Raw genomic sequence first — 27,247 nt, 5'->3', positions numbered from 1 at the left:
GCGCGCGCGCGCTCGAACTCATAATCCAAACAGTGACGTAATCGACATGCGTACGTATTTTGCCTCTGAAATTATTGCAATCAAATCTTTTGTTTATACGTATATACTCGGCCGTGAGACGCGAAACGTATCAATCACTTTTCACGTCGACGCTAATAACGTCGTTAACCGCGTGAAAAATCGTGTACCAGCCATCGGCCGTCCAACCTGCTGGAAAATCGTGCTCGCGATCATCAATTCGAATTTCGGGCTGCATCGCGCGTGATGAATTATATCATCCCGAAAAAGCCGTCCTCCGGCCTCGTGAACTGCTTCCCCCACCCACGAAGTCCCTGTAATCGGAATAAACGGTTCCGCGGAAAACGGATTCCGAGGATTCGAACGACACAGAGAATTCGCTTCTTGTATTTTGACACTGCCTGCTTCTCTCGGGCGTGTGTCGTTGTACATTTTGCGTCAGGAGCGTGCGCGTGGGAGGAAAAACTGCTGCAGCCGCGAGGAGAGAGAGAGAGAGAGAGAAAGAGAAGGGAGCAAGAGTATAGTACAGAAGAGAGAGAACGGGTTCTCCCGGTGGGGGTCGAGCGTGACCCCGCGACCCCTAAACGCGTCACCGAGCCAAAGACCAGCGGAGAGAAAGAGACGGAGCGAGAGAGAGAGAGAGAGAGAGGAGAGAGACCTAACCTAACCCGGCGACGCCACAGCTGGCAAACTGTCAATCCCGCGCGCTGCGCTCGCGCATCCATCCCTTTACTTGGCTCGATTTTTTTCTCGCTCTTCGTCCATTGATTTTTTTCCCTGGCCTACTGCTGGTGCGTTTTGAAAAGTTTATGGCTCGGATTACGAGGATGAACGTCTTATCTCGGCTGTGAGTCGCGCATTATCACCTATTTGCGGCGCGAAAATTTATTGTACTCGAGGAGTGCGTCAGTCCCATTTTTAGATATATTCCTAGAACGGCTTAATTAAGTCACATCGCGATCCCTCAGATAAATCTCGTATCTATATGTTTATCTCGCGGGCGGTTTACCCAGAAGCCTTGTTTTTCCAATTAGTCGAGCAGTGTGTGTGTGTGTAACTTCCACGTTGCGTTCCAAGTTCGCGGAAAAATCGATGCCCGCGCATGCAGCCTTATCACACGCTCCGGCGTTTCGCTAATCAATTATGATGCAGCCTCGCAATTTGTCACTTCCATTTACCTTATCCACGCGAGCCGTCGTTAGAAGTAATGAAACTTCTCTCTCTTGAGAGGGAATAAAAACAACAATGCCGCATAAAAAGGAGAAAAATTGCCCCGATTGAAAGGTGAGGAGAGATACGAGAGAGAAAGAGAATGAATCGACGATGCAGCAATAACAATGCAATCTCCCGTCTCGAGCGATAATTGCGCTAATAACGCAAACGTGCCGCGCGCGAACCGGCCGTTAGTCATCAATGAAACGTTCGCGCGCCTGCATTTTCCTCTCTCGGGCGCGAAAGCGAGAGTGACAAAATTGAGAGATAAAAATGCAGATATATTGAAAGCCGCTCGCTTTTATACTCTCTTATCGAGGCTCGCGCACGCACGAGTATTGTACATATACTAGCTATAGCTTTAGAGCGCCGGGTTTATCACCGCTCGTGTTATTGCAGCGCTTATCTGCTGATGGTTAAAACTCCGGGAGGCTCTCTCTCTCTCGAGGCGCCGAAAAAAGAGTCGCTCCCGGGAAAGCGATTTTCTATATGGGTGTGGAGCTGAACTAACAAGTTCTCGGAGGAGGTCTCTTTTTTTTTAAGAACGTGGAACTTTTTCTGTATGTTTCAAGACGCAGGGGGGGGGGGGTAATTCGATATTTAGGGAAAGTCCTGCGTTATGTGCGTGGGCGGCGTTATAGTGTCATATACGGCGCTCTATGGAAATTGACAAAGGCGGGCACATCCGTGATTAAAGCCGGCGCTTGCCCGAGGACAATGCTCCATTGTCTTCCGTTTCCAGGTGTAGTCCCACTTCCTGATAAATTAAAATTTACCGACGACGCACTGCCGTACACGCGCTGTGTGTATATGCACAGAGATATAGAAAGAGACTTAATTTTATGTCACTAATCATCGCCGCGGCTTACTTCAATGGACCCCGCGTTGAGAATTTAATCGATTATTGTGTACGCGTTATATCTGCCCCAGATTTGATAATGAGGTTTATTTATGAAATACCAACGGTCGGATGATCGTCGCTCGAGTACTACTAACGGCGGCTCGTAATCGATGACTCCGATACTCTTCGAGACTGGCGTTGAAAGTTTGAGCTGGAAATATAACGTATACGTGAAATCGAGATGGATTAAAACGAATTCTCCGCGTATCTCGAAACTCGAATAGCCTCAGAAGAAAAAAAAATTACGAAACCGCGTGCAATAAACACGGCGTCGTTTTAATTCAATTATACCAGCTGTCCGATAATTGATAAAAGCCAGATAACGCAGATACCATCGGGAGACACTACTTTTAAACGAGCACAGCGTGTACGCGCCTGGAATATCCCTCCAAGTTAATATCTCTTTCTCGAAGAAAAAAGTCGGTTGAGTAACCTCCTTCAAAAGAATCAATCGCCGTCAAAAGAAACGTTACAAACGATCTGCGGCGGCTCGTTTAGCATCGTTCGCATGCGCGTCAGAGAAACCGAAAGGGCCAACCCGCATTCGAAAGTGTACACCGCGACAGACGACGTGACGCAATTCGATTATCGCGCCCGGTTCATCGGCCGATCGACAATAATTATCATTACTCTCATATGCGCTATATAACATACTCACACGCAGGCAATTACCGCGAGGTCGCAAACTCCACATGCGATCTTATCGGGAGCCTTATAAGCCGACTCTCTGTGTGTGCTCCGATCGCGGGGCTGCTGCAACGACCGGTATACGTTAATACTGTTGCAAGACGCCTTCGAGTACGTGTCGGCTAAATCACGCGCCCGTCGATAAGCCTAATGGGAATTTAATTGTTTTCTTGCGCCGAAATGCTGATTAGCCTCGCGCTGGACGTGTACGACGTGAGATCGACGCCGACGATTGCTAGGTCGGAAAAATCTGAGCTCCGGTGTGTAGAACAATGCGAGCATTGTCATACAAGAGTGCGTATACTTTTACGATTCACCGGGAGATCGTTGCGTGAATTTATCATCGCGGGGACTTTAGGCAGCAGAAATTCTCGGGCTGTAATATTAGATAAAATTCTCTCGCCGCGTTATACGCAGGTGCGACACAGTGTGTATAAGAGAGAGGCTCTGAGTCACTCCAACGAGAAATTGATAAAACTTATCTCTTGCCGCCGCGCGAGCATATAACAAAGAGAACCTCAAAGCCGAGAGACGGAGCCTTTTCCTCGAGCGGCAAAAGTGTATTATACCCCGTCGATGAAAGAATAATCGTCGTCTCTCTCTCTCTCTCTCTCTCTGGGAGAAGGAACTAGTTTTCCTTCTTTCTTTCCGCATTTGAATTGCGCGCCGAGCACATAACGCTGCGGATATTGGCGCGAATGGTAATTTGTAGAAAGTTCAAGTCGAAGGCGATGCTATGTACCCTATTTGCATTTATTTTTTTCTCTCTCTCTCTCTCTCTCTCTCGGCGCTCGCGCGAGCATTTTTCGCGGCTAACGAAGCTATGTTTTTGTTAAATCGAGTTTCGAGAAAATTATTGGGCGAAAACTTTCGACCGCTGTAATAAACGTCCCGTCGCGAGATAACGCTCGATTAAAGGTCTTACAGGGCAAAATAAAGTTGCACTCTGATTAATTGTCTCCTGAAATTGCGCGCACGCTCTGTCATTAGATTATCGATTCGATCGCTATACGTTCGGCGGAATAATCAGCAGCAGTGGTCGGAAAAAGAATAAGGAACCGCGACATTTCCATTAGCGGCGCGTAATGTTTCCCTCGTCGCATTTGAATTTCAGACGACGACGTGGGATCGACGGGAATGGTAATTCCATAGAAAGTTCAAGTTGAAGGCGAAGCCGTGAATTATCGTCGACTGCTCTTTTGGGGCCGCGGCTCCGTGTCGGGCAGTTTCAGAAAAGACTCTATATACACCTCGCGCGAGGAGAATCCGAGAATCGAAGAGAGAGAGAGAAGGAAGGGGACATTGAGACTTATGGGATTTCTCTCGTGGCGTCGTCGTCGTCGTCGTCGTCGTCGTCGTCGTCGCAGCAGCGAGTTTGTACGGGTACATTGACCTATGGGCAACGTCAGCGCCGCGAGAAACCTTGTCCTTCCACTTTGCCGAGATCGAGATTGAACGCGCGCGCTTATTTCGTGAGCTTCTTCGTGATGCTCTTTCGTCGTTCGCTTGCTCGTTTTTGCACCCACGTTTATACGTTTGGCTCTCGCACTCGTGGAATCCTCCTTCGCAGCTCGGAGCTTTTTGTTCGCGAATCGATAGTTTAAGAGACGTTTATTCGAGATTGCAAAATTTTAGGGTTTTGCTTTGAGACATGTATAGTGTAACTATTTTAGAAAAATAGTTGTTCTCTGCCAACCCCTATTTCCTATTTCCCTTGACGCGCAGCGCTCACCTCTGGTGTAGCTATACACACACAATTGCATAGTAGCAAAGAGAGACACAAGATGCAAGAGCAGAGCGACGCTGCAAAATTCCACAGCCAGCTCAGCTAGCGGGGCAATTAAGCGTAAGAAAAGGATAGCCAGAGAGTTGGCTCGCTCATGCGCGGATGATGAGCTAATTTGCAATTAAATTTTACATTATGCTCGATTAATTCCGCTGTTTCGACTGTAATTGCCCCCCACTCCTATATAGCGCTTTTAATCGCTGCGCCTTTTAGCTTTTCCTACACGTGTCTCGTTCCGCTGCTACAACGACTATCGAGACAACAATTTTCAGCCGATCGAGGACATCTGTAATACCCCCCGGACACTCATGCGATGCATTACACGACTGCGTGTAATACGAATTCGCTCTATAAATGAGAAAACTTCGCAGTATCGATTTCTTTTTTGCAGGCTTTTCGTTACGTGATTGGCACGATAATTATACTCTCGATCTTATCAGCTCGCAACGAGCGTGTTAGAGTCGCAACAATGCCGCGATCTGTGCCGTTCTAATAAAGGCTGATATATTGCGCAACGAAGGAACACACTCCATCGCTTATAGGGATGGGAGGTCCAGAGCTAATCGAGTGAACTATCCAGTGAAAATTTCGTCATTTCGAATTGCGTAACGCGTAATTGTCACGTAATTAACTGCCAGCACAGCAGAAAGCAGCAGCGACAGTAACGGAGAGTAAATAGATATTTAAACACGCTGATGAAAAATAAAGCGGCTCCGTAATATCCCCCAGGCTGTACGGCGCAGTACACACACAGGTGAATCGAGCGAGGAAACGGACAAAGGAAATGAGGCATTCCTGTGCGCAGCCCTGGGATGGGAAGAAAAAAGAGGAGGAGGAGGAGGAGGAGGAGAGAGCCCCTCGGGTGGATAATGGAATTCCTTTGGCTCGCGACTTTTCCCGCGCAAATCAGAAGCAAATAAGATGAATATCCCTCGACCGACTTTCGCCGTTCGTTGGCTCTCAATTAGTCATCGGTATATCGAAAAATCGATCGGCTCTCCCTTATCTCTCCTCTGACGACTGAAGCCGTGTTTTCCCAGAGACTATATATCCCCCAAGCTACACGACTCTATAAAATACGTACAAGCAGCTGGAAAAATTGCTCATTAGCCCTGTAATTACCGAGTCCCCGGAGGAAGCGCAGCAGCGCCTCGGCCTACTACCTTCGTTTTTCTCTCTCTCTCTCTCTCTCTCTCTCTCTCTCTCTCTCTCTCTCTCTCTCTCTCTCTCTCTCTCTATCTCTCTGCCTCGTAAGAACGCTTATCGATTTCGTATCCAGCGCGTTGATTAAAAATTTAATAACTTTTCGCCACGAGCTCGGTATTATACGTCGCTGGCCTGTTAAAGGGAGAGAAGACGACGACGGCGAAGCGCACTCCGGGGATGGATATATGGGTGCAGAGCCGGCCGATGAAATTACAGGGCTGCGGAACAAAAAACACACTGCAGAGAGACGTGAGCCCGCACGGAACTTTGTCGTGTGTGTGTGTGTGTGTGTGTGTGTGTGCGTGCAGACTGGGTCCTAATTATAGAGAAGAACCGACTTTGTAGACAATCAGTCTTTCTCTCTCCGAATGATCGGTCTTTTTTATCGAGCTTTTCCGTGAGATCGGGCAGTTGTACCTGAGATCCTCGATTAATTATTGAAGCCGAGTTATGTCCGTCGAACTTTCGGTTTATATGGAGAGCCGACGCAATTCTTCTCTGTGCACTCTCTTCTATATTCATAAAACTTTGATATAGCTTCAGGCTTTATATAGGACAGAGGCTTTTGCATGAGATTGACGCCGCGGCGAATATCGATTCATCGGTGCGGTGCTCCCCGCGTATTATTCATAAAAACAGAGCGCGACCCAGAGAGAGAAAGAGACAGTCGAAAGATATAGTGTATATAACCGCGCGCGGCATTACCATACGGGTTCTGTCTCAAAGAGCCGAACGTGCAGTCTCTCGGAATCGACTATCGGGAGAATAAAAATCGCGCGGCCGCCGAGCGATCGGATTGAATTGCGCAAGAGCCGCTGCCGCAGACATCGCGTCGATGTAATATATTACATAACCCGCGCGCGATATTCAATGACAGTCAATTTAATGTCGAACACGCGAGGCTCGCTCTAATCTCAAAACCGCACGTGTGTGCGTCCTTCCAGGATCAAAGCCTGTGCTGGGATCAGGAGGAAAAGAACAGCCGAGCTCGACACTTTCCACGGCGATTTATCACGCGAGACTAGCTCCATTGTCGGGGAAAAAGGGAGATCAAATGAGCCAAGAGTATTTCGAATCGCCGGCGCGCGCGACACGGAAGGATGGCGGCTCTACTTTATACGACGGTGTAATAAATATGTCAGTCGCACCGGTCGCGTGTGTTTCTACGGCTTCCCGATGTAGCCTATAATGCGCGGATGATCCAAATTAGTCTGTTTTTACGTATAAGAATGAAAAGTCCTCGATTGAGATGTACTATCGTATCAGAACTAGAACGAGCACTCGCTTCTCATGCTGACTAAGCTGCGCGCGAGTGAAATGAGAAAACGATAGCAGGAAGGAAGTGAGAAAAATCGGTACACGTGTTCGGTCGATAAAAATTAATTTCCACTCTCTGGATGATGCCTATTCCGCGGAAGTCGCGAGTCATTAGCGTGTTACAGTTGTTACCGCCGGTAGAGCAGCGCAGCGTTGCCAGGGCATTGTACCGAAATCGATTGGGGCGCTAGTAGCTGAGCGCGCGCGCGCGCGCGAGTCTCTCTCTTGTTGTCATGTGAAACGCCGGCGCGCGAGCGTGTAGCCCACCTGGCAACAACATGCAGAATGGACGCGCGGAAGGAGGACGCCTCATTAAAAACCAGCTCAATGACAGCCTTCTCCCTCTCTCTATCTCTCTCCCTCTCTTTTTTTCTGGATACACGTGTATGTGCGCTCTTCTCTGCATTCACTCGTGCGGCGCGGGCCTGTGTTTTTCTCAGACCAAGTGCCGAGAGTGGCTGGCTCGACGAAAAGACGCTCCTCTCTCGCTCCGGAATCTTGTTTCGTTAAAACGTAATGACGGCGAGTGCATGTACGGCTTCGCTCGCGCAGCCTTAAGGTACGGAGATAGTCTATTGCCTCGTTTGCGTCACAATAGCCTCTCGCGGCATTCGTTTTGAGAATAAATTGCGCGTTCCGTTGAAAAGAAGAAAACACTCCTCGCGGAACGGAAAACCGTGCCAGAATGAATATCGCGCTCTCTTAGGGCCATTTTCATTTCGCATCGCAGACCGACGTTTAGAGCCGCACGCGCGAGAGACTACTCGCGCGTTCTACTTTCGCCGAGATTCCACGACGAATCGCTCGGTTGGGTGTATGTACCGCAATACACGCGCCGTCGTCGTCTCCTATGCGCATACCACAGCGGAGGAGGCGGCGCGGCTGCTATCGTCGTGATGCGGAGAGAATTTCGGCGTATACATATTACAGCGCGTGCAACGTCTCTCTTTAATCCGTCGGCTGCTGCTTTCTAGCGTGCCACTTTTTTCCTCGGATTCCACCGAAATCACGTTTTTCGAGATCCGTTAAACTAGATTGGTCACTTGTGGCTATACGGCTGTACTGCTACTTCCCGTCGCTTGTACGCCTGTATACATTAACATTTCGCACTCTTTCTTTTTGGCCAGACATATCATGCGCACGCTGGAAGGAAATTTTGATAGTTTTGTTAGGCGGACGTATAATTATGTACCACCCGTGGTGGGGCTCGTGCAAATAGACGCTTACCCGATCTCGCAATTAAGTTCTATTCTTAACCGGAAAATCATTAAAGCGCTGTGTATATCCTTATTTGCGTTGGAGCCAGTCTCGAGATACACGAGGAAATTCAAAGGCGAATTTTCTTTTCCATAGTCTAATGAGAAAGAAGAAAGTCGAGTACAGTGATCGCCAGTCGCCTAATCTTTTAATTTCCCTCTCTCTGAGCTAATAGTAGCACAGCCGAATAAATCGATTGCCAACGGTTCACGCACCGCAGTTTTCGGCGAGGATAATCCCGCGACACGAATTCCTCATTCCCATCAGTGTCCAGTGACCCAGCGGCTCAGTGAGCTGTGTATCCGCTTGATGACAAAATCCCAGCAGCAGAAACGCGCCAGAGCCGTATCTTTCGCACTTGGAGCCGAGAGTGTAGATACCAAATGAAATTATCGAGGCGCCGTAATTAGTTTTCGGATTAGCCCCGCAAAGGCTTCGCGCTGGAATTCCAGTACACGCGCGACACGCGTGATACACACATTCGCGAGAAATCCCGTAAGATCGCGTGTAAAACGCTCGCTTCGTGTTATTTGCTTCTCGCGGGCAGATGGCCACGAAAAAAGGGAGAGAAAAGTTTAAGATGACTCGGACACGCATCTCCGAACGCGTCCGATCGATTTCCGTAAAAGAGCAACCGCGGGTACGCAATCCGTAATTCGTGCTGACGTTTTTAATTTTAGACAGTTAATTGTCCACCAGCAATTGATACACATTCATACGCGAATTGCCTCGATGATGGCTTTGACAAATGCGCGTTAACATGTACTCGGCAAGCAACCGGCAATTTACCCGGCTTATAACAACTTGCTGTCGACGGTGTGCTTATTTGTTTACCTTGAATACAATACTCTGATAAAGTCTTATGCTGATCTAAGCTGTTCGCAGGGTTCTGATAAATCACATAACACATACTACTGAACACGATTTACAGCCTCCAGTTCGAGCCGATGCTTCGTCCCTTAGCAGGAACTGCCCGAACATCTGCCCTACCTATTTTTGCGTGTTTTCCCGTCCCCTTCAAGACTATGTAGGCTAGATTAACGAGAAAACGTGCCAAGGTATCGAAAAAGCCCGATAAGTGGACCTCAAGAAACACGCAAATTAGAGCTTCCGGTTCAAGCCGATGCTTCATCCCTTAGAGCAGGAACTGTCGGTGGTACAGACCTACCTAGATTAGCGTATTTTTTCGTCCTCTTTAAGCTTACGTAGGTTAGATTAACGAGAAAACAAGGTATCGAAATCGCCCGAAAACTGAACCATAGACAGCCTCTATTTTTTGAGGTCTGGTATAATGCGTCACTTCGATTGCTTAAAAAATGCTCTGTTTAATACTTTCGATTCTGCACCAGCTACGTAATTTTACATCTTATGAGCTTACGGTAAGCGAGCTTTTAAAATTAACCGATACAAGTTCTAATCGTGAATTGATTATAGCCTTGCATATAAATTTCCGAATTTTGTACAAAGTGCCAGACAGGGTGAAAAAAAGGACAACAAAGAAAATCGGAAAATGATTGGTCGATGCTATCGGCTTTTGCTAGGGAAATTTTCGCAGCGATAAAATGCCCGTCTACTGCTGCCTTTGAAAAGCTCTCGGCTTTCAGAGAGATTTAATATGCGAAGTCCGAAAAAAAATTTGCATAGAGGAGAGGAGAGAAGGATGGCGGAAAATTTTATGCAGGAAATAAAAAATGCGCGTATATAACGGAAGGCTGGAAACAAGCGGAGGGCCAACATCAAAGACTGTCGACTTTGTGTATGGAGGAGGAGGAGAAGTGGCGTACGAACGAAACGATCAAGCGCCAACCTTTCAGTTTGTGCATGCGTGCAAATTTCATGTGGTTGCGTTTTCCGCCGTATATGAAGCTGTGCTTGAGAACAGAAAAAAAAAATAATAAAGCAGAGTGCAGCTTCAGTTCAAGCTCGGCTTCACGGTTGATTTGCATGAAAAGCAATTTCTAGGTTTCTGAATTACGCTTACCGAGGACGGGACACAAAGGGTCATCCAGTTTTTGCTTCATATTCATATTTATTTGATTTTGTATGAATATATTTCCATCGCTAACGATTGTTGATATTTTTTCTGTTTCAGGTAAGCAATTGTTCACCGAAGATTTTTTGTCAACTATCCGTAAGTTTTTACTAGTTGATGACTCCTAATGTTTATTTCATTATCAATTCGATCGCAATAGCAGCAGTGGCTCTAATTTTATTACGATCCATTGGAAATTGAGTTAGCTTCTGTAATACGGTCTAACGTTATACGAAGGTATAATTTTATTTCCAACATCTTTCTTTATTGCACCCTCGTTCCAGCGGGAAATTACTCAAGCTGCAAAGAACACGCTGAAAATAGTAACAAACTGCTGTATAAGGCAGCGAGAGACGCGCGCACTTAAAACACATGAATATTCATTATTTGTTCCCGAACTTCTTAGCAGGAGGGTGAATTTTTTCCTTCAACCCCAGACTTTACTTACACTTTAATACGATGCTAATAAGAAAGCTAACGTGTTTCGAGCCCATCATTGTTACGACTGCGGCGTTCCTTTTAGAACATTATTTCTTTGAAAAAAAATTCGTCGCGAGTCATTCGAAATCGCACAAAGCGAAAGAAGAGTCTCAGTCAGCTGTCGAAGGAAAATACGCCTCGCAGGAAAATCCATTAAAAGTAAAAAGCAGCAGGAGCCGGGATGCAGCAGCGAAGGTTCCGCGCTTCTTTGTGTCGAGTGCTAGAAAGAAGCGGGGAAAAAAGCAGCGCAGAGGTATCGAAGCAAGTGCGGGAGTAAATGCTCGGGGCTGGCTAAGAGACATCCATCTCGAAGGACGACTTCCTTTCTCTCAGCGCCGCTGGCAGCGGGTCGGACATATCGATTGCCGTGTGAACTTTCGCGCGCGCGGGACTCCTCTCTTGTTGATCTAACGAATGTGCGCCGCGAGAGAGGTGTTCCCGTGTGCAGTGCGCGCGATGTATCTATAGAGCAGCGCTGACGGCAGCGGCGGGAGGAGCTGCGACGGTGGTAGCGTTAAAGGAGGAGCAACGCCATAGACTCCCTCTCGCGCGCAGGATATTTCCGAGGGAGGTGGGAGAGAAAGAGAGTGAGGTCCTTGGCCCCAGGACACGAGTCTGCCAGACGGTCGATGCCCAGGGTAACAACCGAAAGATATATACGGACTGCCGCGGCGTTACTACCCTCTCTTTCTCTCCATTGAAGGGTACTGTAAGCGCCCTCGCCCTTCCATCGTACCGGAGAGTTAAGCTGCGTGTCTCTTGCTCCCGCGCGGAGCTTTTCCCCTCGCTGCGTAATCTAAGGACGCGACGGGAAAAATCCAATTTCGAATTTAGCAGTTGTTGCTGTGCTGCACGCTACTGTTATCGGCGAACTCCGCTGCGTCTGTATGCGAGCGTCTGCGAATCTCCCGTTGATTTGATGAAGAAAAGCTTCGTTTGAATTTAGCCGTGCGAGAACACTTGGCTGGGAACATTCTGCATCGAGTTACGTTTAACAACCCGGTGGGTACAACGTGCAACGAGCAAAGAGATTGGATTGTCCCTAGCTCTGTCTCGAAGATAATATGTTTTCGTCCTCAACAGCCCTCGGAATTGAAACGTTGCGGATTTGGCAAATTTAGCCAACAGTCTCCGCCTGAAAAAAGTTCGACCTTCAAGAGCTGCCGCTGCAAGCTCGCGAGTCGAAGTTTTGTTCGAATTCAGCAGCTCAACTCATCCGCAAAAGTCTAAAACCCTCATGGCGGAGAGAGACAGAACGAGAGGCCAAACGTACGTTGCGACGATTCTCTCCACGGGCAGCAGCTTACCTCCAGTAAAGTTTGTTCATCGTCGGGGCCGCCGCCGACGAAAAAACCTCCCGGCTTACGAAAATTCCGGCAAATTGAATTTTTGCCATCACACACAAGGCTCAAAGAGGCAAGAAGAAAATATCGTCGAGGGCCGTGCGCGAAAGGGGCAAATCTCTCGACAAACACTCGGCCGGTTTACTCCCTCTCTCTCTCTGAAGGAAAATATAAGAGAAACGCCAGAGTTACCGAGCAAATACGCGGGCTGGAAGCAATTAAAAAATCCTTTTTGACCCCGTTGCCCAGTGTCGCAGCAAAGCCTCTCTCTCTCTCTCTCTCTCTCTCTCTCTCTCTCTCTCTCTCTCTCTCTCTCTCTCTCGCTCTCTCTCTCTCGTATACCTAGCCTGCACCGAAAATTATTTTTCCCCCGCACCTTTGCTGAACGTCGCTTTTTCATTTGAATTTCCGCAAACGACTTTCGCGCGCGATCGTGGGCTGGATTATACGAGTTTTTCATTTAGAGAGCGAAAATGAATTTTTAGAAACACACGCGGCTCTCTCTCTCTCGGCATTCAGCAAAGTCACCGTACGTAATTAAAAAGGGGGCAGCACGAGCACACGCCGTGATAAAACGCGGAGGAGGACTATTAATAACCCCTGACGAGCTCGATACACTCTCCCGTCGTCGATAAAGCTCTGCCGAACTACTGCTGCTCGTCTGCGGAGCATCAATCGAAGAAGCTGTATTATATAGACTGTAAAGCCAGATAGGGTCTAGTCAGAGTGGCGACTCGTCTTGGCAAGACGCTGCTCGCACACCGGTATCCATCCACGTCATCTCCTCGCGGGTAGCAGCAGCGATTTAGCGTTTGCTAAGCGCGCGTGTGCTGCGAATGGTCTTCTTGGCACTCTGAACGCATCTCGGCTCTCGTGTGTGTGTGTGTGCTATATACGCCGTATAGGCAAGAATGCTTAGATTGTGCAGAGCTTTTACGTCTTGGCTTCGCGCATTTTTGAACTTCAACGAGAGAGACGCCGAGTGCAGTTGGGCGTGAAAGTGGCTTTTTTCAAATACCTCGCTGAAGCTGACTCGAATTCCGCGAAAAGCTCACACTGTTATACGCTAAGCTTTTTAGATCAAAATTGTGCGCAAACTTTGTTAATTCAAAGCTAGCTCACGCGAGAGGTCGTTGACCCGGTTGTAAAGGAGATCCTGCGCGCCTCATTAAATCGGTCTGGCTCCGCGCATCATGAGGTCCTCCAGCAACGAATTCGCTATCGATTAGAGTATTACGTCTAATACCGCCGAGTAAGGGTAAACAAGCCGCAGCAGCAGCTGAGTGCGTGATATTAGCAAGTTTTCCCGATATACATGCGCTGCAGCAGACGCCGCGCTAATTAATGATAATAAGTGCCTAACCACGTATTGCGTCGAACTTTATCCGCAGCAGCAGTCCTTGCCAGAGGAAAATTGCACAAGCCGAAAGTGCCGGTTTTAACGGCAGAAATCTGTATTATCGGTCATTTGCCGTACGAATTTTCGCTCTCGACCAAGCGGCTGCCAGGTCAGCTCTCGCTCGCTCGTCGCGAAAAACCGGTTCTACCGTCGGAGGAGGAGAGGGCGGCTTAATCTCGCGCCTTAAGCTTAAGCTTCCCTTAAAAACAAGTGTCCAAAAGGACGACGAGACGACCTCTTCTTCGCTTCTCGCCGGAGCAATTATTTCGCTGCTCGTTTTCGCTTTACGAAGACGGCACTTCATCTCGGAGAAGTTCATTACAAAGACGGAGAGAGGTGTACACGTAAACTTGTAAATATTATATACACCTGCGTCGAATCTCCTCGTCGTAAGCTCGTCGAGAATAACGAGTTCTCCGGAGGTATACGCGAAATCGATGCGCTATTTTCGGCAAAGGCTGAGGTATCGATCGTCATCGAGAATCAAGAGAAAGAATACAACCTGTACAGCAAGAAACGATCGCCAGGTGTAAAGTGATTACGCGAAACAATTTCACCCCGAACGCGCCGCGATATTTCTTTCGAAGGCTCTCCTCGTATTTCTCGCCACCAGCAGCGGCATCGCTGGCTGTTAGCGGAAAAACCGAGAGAGAAAGAGCCGAAGGAAGAAAAAAAGCGATAGTCCCAGCCCTCTTTCTCTTGCGCAGCAGACACGCAATGTTGCGCCGAGGGGAAAAAGAGGAACGAGCTCGGCCGATGAAGCACTCAGCGGACCTTGCAATTTTCCTTACTCTCAAGTAAACATCGGCCCCCGAGTTTTTCCCGTTCGATCCGGCGGCTTTTAATTCAATAAGCGCGCGTTCCTCGGCAAAGGTTAAAGGCGCGAAGAAATCATCGGCGAAGGAAAAAACGCGAGCGAAATATCCCGAGACGTCTGGCTGCACTACTCGCTCCCTCGCGATGTATAGTGCATGTGCGCGAGAGGGTTGGAAACTCGATCTGCCCTCTTCGGGCTTGCGCGATCGAGCGCCGTCGTTGCTGCCGGGGGGTTGCTGCTCGACGCCGGCTGCGCGTGCGACTCAGTCGACGCGTCGCGCCGGCCCTGTCCGCACAAGCCTGCAGCTATACTCTCGCACACGACTGCGTATCCGTATAGACACACACCGGCACTTATTCCTCGCTCTCGCTTCAGCTTTGTCTTCCTGCGAGGGTTCGCTGAACTCGGGATACTGTCTTGCTTGGACCGACACCGCCGCCGCTGCCGCTGCTGCCGCTGCTGATCTGCGTATAGGAGTACAGACACGCGCACACACACACACACAGAGGCACAGGTGAACGACGAGAGCTTTTTCAGGATTTTTCATTATACCCGGCTCTAGCTTTCAATTCCGTGTCTACGCGCTATACGCTGCAAAGTATAGGATTCGCTCAGTCATTTCCATGATCCACTTTTCACTGCGCGGATAATTTGATTATGCGCCAGCAGCTCGAGTTCTCGAGGCGAACGGATCCTCCTCCGCGCGGGGAAATTGATAGGTAAAAGTCGTCTTGCGATATCTCCTTGCCTTTTCTCCATCTCTCGATCTACATCCAGGGCGCATCGTATCGCCCGATCGGATTTTGTTCGCGCTGTAATTAATATTTCGCCTATAAATCAATCGAGTCGAAAAAGAAAAAACTCCGTCCAATCGGTCGTCGTCTCGCAACTCTGCGTGAAAAAAAAAATCGACCTTTCACTCCGCTTCGTCGGAGCCGGCTTCGGCGGCGCTGAAATTCGGAAAGCCGCTTTGCATCAGCGCAGGGTTTCGTAACAGCCGGTATGACACGCGCTGCGCCGGTCGCTCTACACGCCAATTTCCAACTTGTTGACGGCCCTCGCGCGACTGACTCCGCGAAAAAACATGGATCATTATTCTACGCGTGCGTGCGTGCTCGTGTCGGTTCCTTCTTCCCGAAACAACGACGACGACGAGGAGGAGGAGGAAAAAAACGACTCCGAGATTGGCCAACGTCGCCTACGGGGAATACATCCCGGAGACGACTCGACGCGCGAGTGGAGATTCCCCATTCCTACTCTTTTTGCACGCTCGGCTTGCAAGGACAGCGCCCTTGCTCTTGGTCTCTTCTCTCGAGAAAAAGGGGGGAACGATTTACGACGTCTGCGGGAAAAAGTCGGATAATGCTTGGAGCGCGCGCTACGTATCTAGCCCGCTCTAGTGGGGGATGAAAGCAAGTCGGAGCTGCTTTTTTATCTCCCGGCTGCGTTTTTTACTGCCACGCGCGCTCGGCGCCCACGCAAAGCAGGCGAACGCGTATTTTATTGGACCGAGTGTGCGGAGGCTAAAAATAGCGGCTTTTATGTGAGCCGCCGCCGATTAATGCGCGTTTTAATAGACCGCGCAAGATTCTCTCTCCGCGGGATGATCGCTGCGCGAGTAGCTCGCATTGTATTTATAGCTTTATTGTTTTCGCTCGCTCCGAGTTTGCGTGCCGATCGATATTTAGAAATTATCCGTTGCGTTTCCTGGAGTCGTGGAAACGGTGTCGGAGGTCGATACACATAGACACACACACACACGCACGAGGCCGCGGTGTGTCGGAGCACTTGGGAAATCAATGAAAAGTTTTAATCGAAAACCGGTAATGAAAAGTTGTAACCTGACACACATGTATATAACCTTCATACGTGTATTATACTCTCGAGGTTCCGCGCTGAAATTGTCTTTCGTTCGCGCGGCAGTCTCGAATATTGCCATCGGGAATTATTGTAACGCGAAATTACATCGCGCTCTCGCAGTTTGATCCGATATTTATTACACGCGCCGTTTCCGTGGGCTCTCTCTCTCTCTAATTACCTCTCGTTAAGTTGCGCAACAAAAGCCGTAAATTCGAAAGCCTTTCCAATCCGCGGACGGCGAGCTCGAAGCTGCATAACTTTAATCCCGCGTGTAAAAAAACACACGACAAGGTTGTCGTCTTCCTTTTTCGCGAGAGAGTACACGCTTCCTCCGAGAAGCGTAGGATTTCGGTGTATAGAGTGCGTGGAACCTGTTGAGAAGTGGACGCGGGCGAGAACCGGTTCTGCAGGCTCCGGGGAGAGACTCGCCGAATATTTCGATTAATATTTCGTTTAACCGCGTCCCGAGACTACAGCCGCGTACACGAGCCCAAAGTTTCGCGCATAAAAATATACTTAACGAGCGACACCTTTGCGCAGTACCGTCGCCGTTACTTAGAAAAAGTGTCTTTACTCGATGATAACGAGTCTGTCGTCGTGTTGCTTCTTTAACGCTCGGTTTTTTTCCACGTCCCTTTCTCGCGCGGCATTATACACCCCGCGCGTACGATGATTATATAGCCGTTGGTGTGCGCGAGAATTTTGTAAATTAAATGCATGTAATTTTCCGTCTCTTAGCTCTCGGAGTTTAATGGCTTATTTACAGCAGCCGGGCCGCGATCCTGTATCTTTACCGCTCGCCCACTTCCGGGAAGTATTTTCACAAGCAAAAAGGAAATTTCCCCAACAACTCTTTCACTACACCATCTACATACGCGTATAAGCCTCTGGAGCATAAGAAAAACACCTTTATGTACAAAATGAAAGTTTAAAAAAAAATCAGTCATGCAGTTAGCGGGAACTATCGATCTCGCAGTAGCGGCCGGTCGTGGAATAGAATGCGATATTTTTAGAATCCGCGACTGACAGGTACGGCGGAGCTCGTCGCGATGCTGGAAACGACTCTATTTCCGCGAGTCTCCAGATATAATATTTCGCGTCTCCCTCGGCTTCTCTATATATGCATTAATTACGCTCGTATCCGTCTGCGAAGATCAGCCCCGGTTTTCCATTGCACCCGCGAATTCCGGCCCTTAGTTACATCGCGACGACCATCGGGAAATTTTCTCCCTGGCAACAAGCGGTTCCGCCGATGTATTTAGGTATAACCCCCCCCCCCCCCTATATACTCGTAACCGGTGAATTTTCTCCGCTACTGAGTGCCTCTGAGAAATTCACGAGGATGGCTCAACTTTTACCCTTAAAACTCGCTAGCTTTCAGCCGATATTTACCTCCGCGCTCATCCAGACTGGAAATTCCGCGCGGTATACATCAGCGTTTGTTTTTCTAACGACGTCGAGCGCGCGTTGTTCCCCAAACGCACAGCAGCGCAGCCGGACACTGTCGGGAAATATCAAAACTCGATTTGCACGCGACAGACGGCAATTATTTCCGGTCACTCGCCTGTCTCTTCTCTCCTGTAGCGAGCAAACAACGAAAAAAAACAAAGACGAAAAAATCGAGTGGCACGATTCGCGCATAGCTGGTTTTTCGCGAGAGGGGGGAGGGGGAAAGCGCCGTTACAGCGTCCCCCTGTACGTACACAACAAAGAGAGGTAACGCGCGCATGCACAGAGAGCGAGAGAGAGAGAGAGACGCGAAGTGAGTGCGAGCGAATGAAATGAAAATTCCGCGCGCGATAGTCTTTGTGCGGAAAAAAGGGAAGGCGAGAGAGCTGGAAGAGAGAGGAAAAATAGAATAGAACGGTGTCAAATGGAAATCCATCATGCGCGCGCGTTCTCTCCCCTTAGCCATTTCACGGCGAGAGGATCGATTTCAGGCTTTGCTGCAGAGAAGCGCATTTACGTGTACACACACACACAGAGAGAAGGACGTCCGCGGACGTGTCCCAGTATCGGGAGCTTTCGTTCGCCGCGGCGATAAAATAATTTACGCGCGAGCAGGCGTTATAACAATGCCAGGCGCACATCCACTGCGCGGCACTACTGCGCAGCAGCGCCGTTATTATTGTGTACGTGTGTGTGCAGTCTCCGATAGCTTTCATGAAAACTGGCCTTTCAGCCGCACACGCCAGACACAATCCGCTGAAAGAGCTTTGTTGGACGGATTCATTAAAACTTGCGGCTTCAGGTCGCCTGTGTAACGTGTACTGCTGCGCTGGATTAGGCCCGATGTAATCTCCAGAGCGCTTTGTAGTCGCGCGCGCCGATAATTGGAGAGCTTATTTTCGATTATACGAGTTTTTCGCCTCGTATTTTGACAGCCGGAGAGGTGATTATGCTATACGTGACGGTTTCGTTGTTTACCTTTGCGACGCTTGATCGATTGGATTTTCATGGAATTATACTCCGATGCTTGGAATTTTCAATTAGGTGCGATGTTTACTATTTGTATATTACACACCAGCGCACTACGCGGTTTAGACGTGGCCTGGAATCATTCGATTTAGAAAATTCGCATGTACTCTCGAGATTCTAACCACACAACGCGGCAGTTTTTCCATTCGCATAATCATTACTCAATCCCCGAGTAATTTCTCTCGTAAAGAGGCCATTTTCACCATCGCAAATCTCGCAGACATGACGTGCACAGAGTGGAAGCTCGAAATCAGCAAGCGCGATATGTTGCGAAAAAAGGCGACAGGAACCGGTAGGCAGGAAACGCTCGCGCGCGCGAGATCATAACTGCGCGAGTGCGTGTGTGCGCCTACGGCGGTTGCATTTTCCTCTCGTCAACGTCGCGCTGCCGCTGAGGCATATATACCTACGGAAGTTATGTAAATGAACACGTAACGCTCTGGATGTATACACACTCGCAGCAGAAGCTCCGGCGAGAATCGAGCAGGTGGACTGTGTGTGTGTGTGTAGAGAACGGCCGGCTTCCTTCGCTTACGTCGGCTTTGAGAGAGGGCAGCACGTTGTTGTTGTTGAGCAGCGCTGCTGCATCGTGCCATTTTTCTTCTTTGGCTTTCACTCGTTATGGCTGCTCTCCTTTTTTCTTCTCAGGGAAATACATTTTTCGACGATATAACATTACGCTCGATTATGCGACGACCCGAGATACGGCTGCCGGCGTAACCTTGTTTATGAATACGAATGTTTTTCTTTTTCTTCCATATTCCGAAGGATTACAGCGAGTCGTTACTTTGCACCGTATAGCGTATACACACCTTACGTAAGCTCCGCAAACATAACACTGGTCTTCCCCTTTTGACAAGCGGTAGGAAAGAGGGTCGAATAGAGACGAAACGAAAAATGAGTCCGGACACTTGAATCGAGTGCCAAGGAGGATAGTCTATAAAACGTACGTATCAAGCGAAGAAAACAGTTCAAAAGAATCGCCGAGAAAATGTTCGCCGCCATGGTACTGCACAAGCGCGGCAGCAATCACCACAACAACAACAACAACAACAACTCGACGGCCAACGGAGCAGCGCACAACCTCACCGCCAACAACAACAACCACATCAACAACAACGTCAACAACGTCAACCGCCAGTTCAGCACGAAAGCGGTAAGTTTGCCATATATTAGCCGAAATCAATTAGAATTGCGCATTTTCCTATATACGTGTCTACACGTGGATATAGATCGAAGAGAAAAATCAAACGCACACGCAGAGCTGAAATTATGCAGCCGCGCGAGCGCTGCTGATGCTCTAGATTGTTAATCAAGTGTTAGATGGATTCCCGGTGCTCATATTTGAACGAGCGATTTCGAGAGCGCGCTCGGCGCTCTCTAAATACACAGCTGCGGATGTAACGAAGTATGACACCGATTTTCCGGCCCGTGAATAATGCTCTCTGGCTGTCGCGCGTGTGCGCTCGCTCATGTCCTCTCGCGATGCAAGTATAGCGTGTATACACCGCCGCTATACACGAGGCCCTTCAATTTCACGGCTACAATCAAGCATTTCACGTGGAAATTTCATTCGGAGCCGCGTCTCCTCGACGCGACTTTTAAGCCGCTTTATTGCCACTCTCGAGAGTGCTGCTCACGCGGGGGTAAATATTTTCATGCGCGAGGTAGCTGTAATGCCTATATATCATCGCGTGCGCTAAACTCTCTCGAGTAGCGGCGATCAATCGAGCCTGAAAAACAAGACGCTTATAAGCGCGCGCAGCCAAAACGAGATAAGCCCCTCGCCAAGTCTCATCCTCGCCGTAAATTTCGCGCGCGAATACTTTGCGCTATCTAAATTATTCCAGCTTCGAGAGAGAGAGAGAGAGAGAGAGAGAGAGTTATACACGCATCTGCGCGCGAGGCTCGAACGCACACGCACACGAGCTCGGAATAAGGATAAGTTCGGCTCGAGTATCGACGCTATATAGCATTTTGGCGGCTCGCGACTGCACCTTCAGAGGAGACGCATGCAAATGAAGCGCAGCTAGATTAAATCCTTTGTGCGCCGGCGGCGAGCTCGCTAAGGAATTTACAACTAGATCTGAGAGCGACGACGCCGTGGCTTAAACTACCGGGGCATCAATTTTCGAATTTTAGCCTCGCTGCGGATTATTGCGCTGCGTTGATTGCGCGGGAGAGCGACGCGTCAAGGATTTTCCGCTGTGTGCGAGCTTAGAGCCGGGTAAAATTGATTTTGCACATACCGAGAGCTTATCTCTAGGTATGTGTGCAAACCGGGATAACTTAATATTTTGCAAGATTCCGTCAATAACTGCCAGCTCTCGGCCAGAAGTAGACCGTATAGCCGTAATCAATACTCCCAGGAATGGCATTAATATCGCGCAGCTCTTTTCTCAGTTTTCTCTTAAAGTGTGCCCCCTCTCTCTCTCCCCTGCTACTCGACTGGAATCCCTAATGACTTTAATGCATTTTATAATGACCTTAAGAGTCGTAAAATTTGCATACGCTTCTGCGATCCCCGCTCTTCCATCGCTCTACATGCATACACCAGAGAGAGAGAGAGAGAGAGAGCCGTACGTTTTTTTAAAACAAAGCTCGTTCCCGCTAGTCGTAAAGCGAACAGATGCGTATGATAATTCTCGGGGAGAGAAAAAAAAACGGTATCAACCGTTAAACGCGCGCGGCAGAGGATACTAAAAAGAAAACTGACAGAGACAAAGCTTATACAGCTCCGACGACGGCGAGGATCAACACGGAATACGCGCACAAAGAGGGTTAAAATTCAAGTCTCCTCTCGAGCCGCAGGAATTCGCTGGCTTAAGCAAAGAAGCGCGAGGGCTGCAGACGACTCTCGAGTCTTTTCACCTTTGCGCGTATTTTAAGCAGGCCTGATTTCTTTTCCCTACACTGAGTTGACTCGTGCTTCGTTTCCCTGAGCACGCGTACATATCCAGAGCGTACAGTCGCGCCGCGACGGGCATACGTAATAACTAGACACTATCCGATTGTGAAAATAATCGCCGAGATAGATATATCTTTTCATCAAAAACGCATTAGCCGCGCGAGGATATGTACCTGTCGATAATTAGCAGGACAATTAGGCGCGCGGACTCCGATCTCGATTATCTTGACGCGTATAGTATGGCTCGCGTTTCGGCGGCCTTTTAGCGCCCACGAGCTGAGCAAACATCGGGGAAAAATTAATTGCAGCGGCCGCTCGAATTGCGTGTATATTTGCGTTTTAGAGGTCGAGCGCGAGAGACAATGCGAATATGCGTTATACAATTAGACCGAGCGCGGGCAAAGAAGAGAATTAACCGAGGCTTGATTCGATTATTTTCTCGTTTAACGTAAAATTCGTCGCCTTGTTGGGTTATGTAGTATGGATTAATCACTCACAGGCGGTATATAGGCTGCTCTTGATGGAGGAGCTCGCTTCATAAAGTGACTTACAGTTTTAAAGCCTCTGCTTGGGCTGTGCTCGAGCCTCTGTGAAATGGAAGCGCCAATGAATAAGTCGCAGGGATTTAAATTTTCATCAGTTTCCCTCAAGACAATCTCTTCTGCGTGTTGCGAGTATAATTTTGAATTATAAATAACTTTGCCGCGGGTTGATGTTTCGCAAAATGATGGCGCGTAAAATTACTCCGCAGCGAAACTTTAACGAATTAAACAATTCGACGTAATTATGGCTTCTAAAAATGGGACGCGTCATTGCGCAAGTCTCTGCGTTCTCCGTAAAAAAGTCGAAATTTATGAACATCGCGCGGAGAAAAAAATGCCTATAAATTATTCAGCACACTTGAATTCACTTGAATTCTATTTCTGCGCACGATAGTTATATTTCCGCTAAATATATATATATATATATACATATATAGAGGCTATTTAAGGCTTTATGGAGGATATAACGAACGAGGCTATAGTAGCGTATAACAATAATGGCCAGTGGTGGAGAGTGTTCTTCCGAGAGTTACGTCTAGAGGCTAAATGCAGAAGCTCGTCAAGGCGCCGCAGCCGCGCATCCGTATACCTATATACGATACCCGTAATCCATGTGTAAGCACAATTCGCTGACTTTGGTGCAGTAGTCCTGACAATTAGTCATCCCAGGAGGTGTCGTCGTAAGAGACTTCTATACACACGCATACACACACAATACCGTTAATGCATCTTGTGCGGTATTTCCCGCGAGGCCTCCGCGCCAACTTCCGCTGCATAAGTATACTCTGTGGAGACCACTACCTCTACACCGTATTACGCACAGCAGCCCTGAAAAATCATGACACTCCAAAGCTCTTGGTACGCGTTACCAGAGTCGAGATGGTTAATGGCTCGCGAATCGAATAAAATTGTTCATTATTAGGAGGAAACTCAGCACCAAGAACTTAGCAGTGGTTTTTTCCTTGATGCGTGGGGCGACACACGATCCGCGTCTTCCTCATTCCTCGGATTGCGTACACTGCGATGATAAATGCCGGGGGCTTCCGCCGTTATTGTTATAGCCCCGAGTTTTCTGGAGCATCGCGTACGCGCGTTCGGGGAAACGCAGCTCGCGCTCCTGAGTCATCGGTTATGTGCTCGAAATTTTTCGAGCCGACGCGAACAATCCAGAGAGACACGTCAGCCCGCGCGAAAATTGCGCTGCGTGTGACGTTCGTCGGATTGAACAATATTGAGCAACACTTAAACCTAATGTACGTCTTTTCTTTCTGTTCCAGGTGAGTTGCATAACCCGAGACGCCGCTACTGTAGCCCGTAAGTCGTGTAGGATAATTCCAAGCACCCCATCAGAGAGGGAGAGAGAGATGGAAAAAAGTATCTCATTCCTCAAAAGCGTTATACATTTTGCCGCCGCAGAGGATTATTGAGTTAAAGTAGAAACGCGAAAAGACGACGACTTTTCTCGTCGATGCGACGCTCGAAGCATTACAGCAGAAGCAGAAAAGAAGGGAAGAGACGCTCGCTGCGGCGGCTTGAAAAGAAGTAGGATTTCTCATAGCTCGACGCATGAAAATTCCTCGCACTTTTGAAAAATTGCTATGCGTCAAGGCGCGCGCAACTTTAGACATAGCTCACCTTTTATTCGGATCGTCCCCTCGCTTTTTTTACGCGTCGGACTTTCTTCGAACGAGCTTCTTTGTTATACACCAAAAGGGGAGGAGGGACACACGTCGAGTCGAGCGTTCGTTTCGCCGTATCAGTGAGGTACGAGCGAAACGTGGAAAAAGCGCAGAGTTAGACGCATCCTCCTTGCTATTCCGCGTCTCTCTGTGTCTCCCGACGGCATCAAGTATTTACTAACGATCGGACGCGCCTCCATTCCTTATTTATAAGGCGGCGCCCCGCGGAATCCCTCTAATGCCCCAGACGTATAGACCCCCTGGACGTGAGCATACCTGCGCGCACGATCCCGTGGGCTTCTCTCCATCTCCGCCAGCTTTTCCTCGGACTGGCCGCTCTTCTTCTCCTACGGCTCCTCGATGTGGACGGACGGACGGATCAGCGGCCCGCTGAATTATTAATCTCGCGCGCGCGCGCGTTCGTCTCTGGGATTTTTCCGCTTTGTTGGATTTATTTTTCTCTCTTTCTGGACCTCCGCGTGTTTTTCTAAAAATTTATTTCGACACCGCCGACATTCAATCCGCGAGTGTATAACGTAGTGTGCTCGATCCATCAATCTGTCCAGGCGAGAGATGGACGCAGGGAGAAGAGGAGAGTGGGGCAAATTTATCATGCGGTCTCTAAGAAAATAATCCGAGACTCGCGATGCATCGCTCGATAATTCCTGGACTACACACAGAGCAGCGTGAAAAGTAAGTCCGGACTCGCGCGGCTAAGTGGATTACAGTGCAGCGCCGGCTAAGGCTGGTAGTGCAGCGTCGAGGCCGCGGCGCGCACATATACATGCGCGCACACCACTGCTCCCTCGTCGCCGCCTTTCACTTTACCATATTATACCTTGGGCCGTCGTGCTGCTCGCGAGCAGCTCCTGCACTGCTTGTGCAACGGATCCGTGTAAGTATTTTCGCCTCGGATTTTCGACTGCATTATTGCCCGCTGCGTTGCTCCGCTCTGCATACCTCGCGCTCGCGTAATTGTTATGTCGGCGCGCTCTCCTCGACGTAAGGATGCCGTCGTGGAATTCAGCGCGCGAATATTGCGCAAGAAAAAAAATTCTACGCTCGACGACGTGTAGATGGGAAAATTGAAATTGGATGATCAAGAGCGCGCGAGCTTCTTAAAAAGCCATTAGCGCTAGCCTACTCCGAACGGCTCGAAGCTGCGGAAAAGTTTACGCGAGTTCATCGACTCGCGGCGCGATTTTTGAGCCTATAGAAAATCGACGCTGATGCGACCGCGCCCCCCGTGATAAATTTCCAACTATATAAACGCGTCGATGCCGCTTTTCCCGCAATCCAGCTCTCCTCCGTACGTGTGATCATCGTCGTATGCGCGTATGTAAGCACAAAACAAAAAATATCGAGCTCGATGCGGAAATTAAAGTAGAAAGGAAAAAAAATCCTCGTTATAAACAAACAAACGCCGCGCGAAAGCAGCGAAGGCTGCAACATCCGCAGCGGCAGCGATGCCGTTATACAGTCCTGTCGAAGCTGCAATTAATACTCGCAGCGCGTCATCGGACGACACCTGGTGTAGCAGCAACGGCAGCAGCAGCTCTGGAGAGTCATTGACCGGCAGCGGAAGTTCCTTTTTGCCTATTTACACCGTGACCGAGCTGCGCCGTGCGCTGCACAGGAATCGAGCGGAACATCGCGATTAGCCGAGCTTGCGTGTGTATATATATATATATATATATATATATATATATATATATATATATATATATATATATATATATATATATATATATATATATATATATATATATATATATATATATATATATATATATATATATATATATAATATATATATATATATATATATATATATATATATATATATATATATATATATATATATATATATATATATATATATATATATATATATATATATATATATATATATATATATATATATATATATATATGCAATACGGGCGATGGCGTCTCATTTTTCTCGCGAATATTGTACCTATACATCGGAGAAGCTGCCGCCGCCGCTGCAAAAGACGGTAGCCGTATAGGCTGTATAGCGGTACCTCTCGGCGCGCCGATAGAATGCGGAATGCCGGGCCCGAGTGCGCGACTGCACACATTTTGATGGATCCTCGGTGTAATCGACGCTGCCGCTGGATTTTCATAGCGTGAATAATACGGTTTTCAACGGCAACGGAGTTTAGGCGCACGAGTGTCTCCCTATACGGAAACAATGGCGCATCGACAATGCCCAACGCTTCCGGTTTTCCAGGGGGCCGCCGCTGCTGTGCTGCGCTTATCGTCGCGGGCTTGTAAACTACGACGCTCCTTTTTGCAACTGCTCGCTTTTTTTTTCCTCGTGTACACACGCTACGAGATAGAGGCGTTATCTTGTAAATAAAGGAGAGATCTCCCGAGGAGAGCCACTGCGAGCGTCTTCTTATTATCTGGGAGAAACGAGCGATTTAACTTTTGGGAGAAAGAAAACCGGTTTCCCCGAATTTCCGCTTTTCCTCTAGAACAGAGAAAGAGCCGAGCATTTCAAAGGTTCTCCAGCGCGTTGTTTTCTGACGTTTCGTTCCTACGAGAGAGCGCAAGCCCATATACTCGAGAGAGCCGCATTGGTGAGAAGCTCCTTAAGGAGCGCGCGCAGGTATACAGCGACGCGTACACAGCGGCGAGGGACAGGTATACGGGGCCCCGCAAGAAGTAAAGCCAGTCGCGCAGGCAACGGTGTGTGTGTGTGTGTGCGTGTGGGTATACTCGGCGCTTGGGCTCGGTCTGCAGCGCGGCGGCGATGACGTCGCGCCATAGCAGCTCTCCGAGTATAGCTCTCTTCCATCTCCACACTCCCGCGCCTTTCTTCGCGCGCGACTGCCTCTCTCTCTCTCTCTCGCTCGCTCGCTCGCTCGGCCGCGTGTCAGTTTGCGTCCCGCCGTGGACAACAGCAGCAGGACGACGAGTTCGACTCTCTCTCTCGCTACGGATCGGCTGAAAAAGTGCGCGATTCCTAGTGCCGCTGCCGCAAGGCCGAGTGTGTATAGCCTGTACAGTGTGTGTTCCGTTCTGTGTGTGCGCGTATACGACGCAGAGTGCCAGGAAGAGAGAGAGAGAGAGAGAGAAAGATCTCTCTCTGTCCGTCTTGGGAATAGATCGACGTCTTGTGTGTCCAGCACACGCTCCGGAGATCCAAAGCAGTGCGTATACACGTATAGCTATCCTCGTTCGCGCGACGTCGATGAGCGACGAACAAAGAGAATATTTACGCTTCGAGAGGCTGTTTTTACGGTTCTTTTTTCGACTCACGCCGCGTCCTTTCGTGATTCGTACGTGCGCCGTCGCG

General features: G+C 48.8%; 1 protein-coding gene across 4 annotated transcripts in view; it reads left to right on the top strand.

Moving 5' to 3' along the window:
• LOC100121999 (serine/threonine-protein kinase 26) overlaps window positions 1-27,247 on the top strand; it is a 53,086-nt gene that overhangs the window by 1,287 nt on the left and 24,552 nt on the right. The window contains exons 1-2 of one of the 4 annotated variants that reach the window (XM_031929053.1): window positions 14,725-14,969; window positions 19,660-19,949. The exons of 1 other annotated variant lie outside the window; for it this stretch is intronic. In XM_031929053.1, the coding sequence (XP_031784913.1) occupies window positions 19,785-19,949 (165 nt within the window). In that variant the 5' untranslated portion in view covers window positions 14,725-14,969; window positions 19,660-19,784. Of the gene's footprint in view, window positions 1-14,724; window positions 14,970-19,653; window positions 19,950-26,823; window positions 27,102-27,247 lie in introns of those variants that run through there. 2 more of the 4 variants (XM_016985090.2, XM_008213250.3) reach the window with 2 other exon arrangements.

The sequence above is a fragment of the Nasonia vitripennis genome, chromosome 4, assembly GCF_009193385.2.
Source record: "Nasonia vitripennis strain AsymCx chromosome 4, Nvit_psr_1.1, whole genome shotgun sequence".
Classification (NCBI taxonomy): Eukaryota; Metazoa; Arthropoda; class Insecta; order Hymenoptera; family Pteromalidae; genus Nasonia; species Nasonia vitripennis.
Note: the sequence above shows the minus strand (reverse complement) of the source record. Positions and strands in the feature narration are given on the sequence as shown.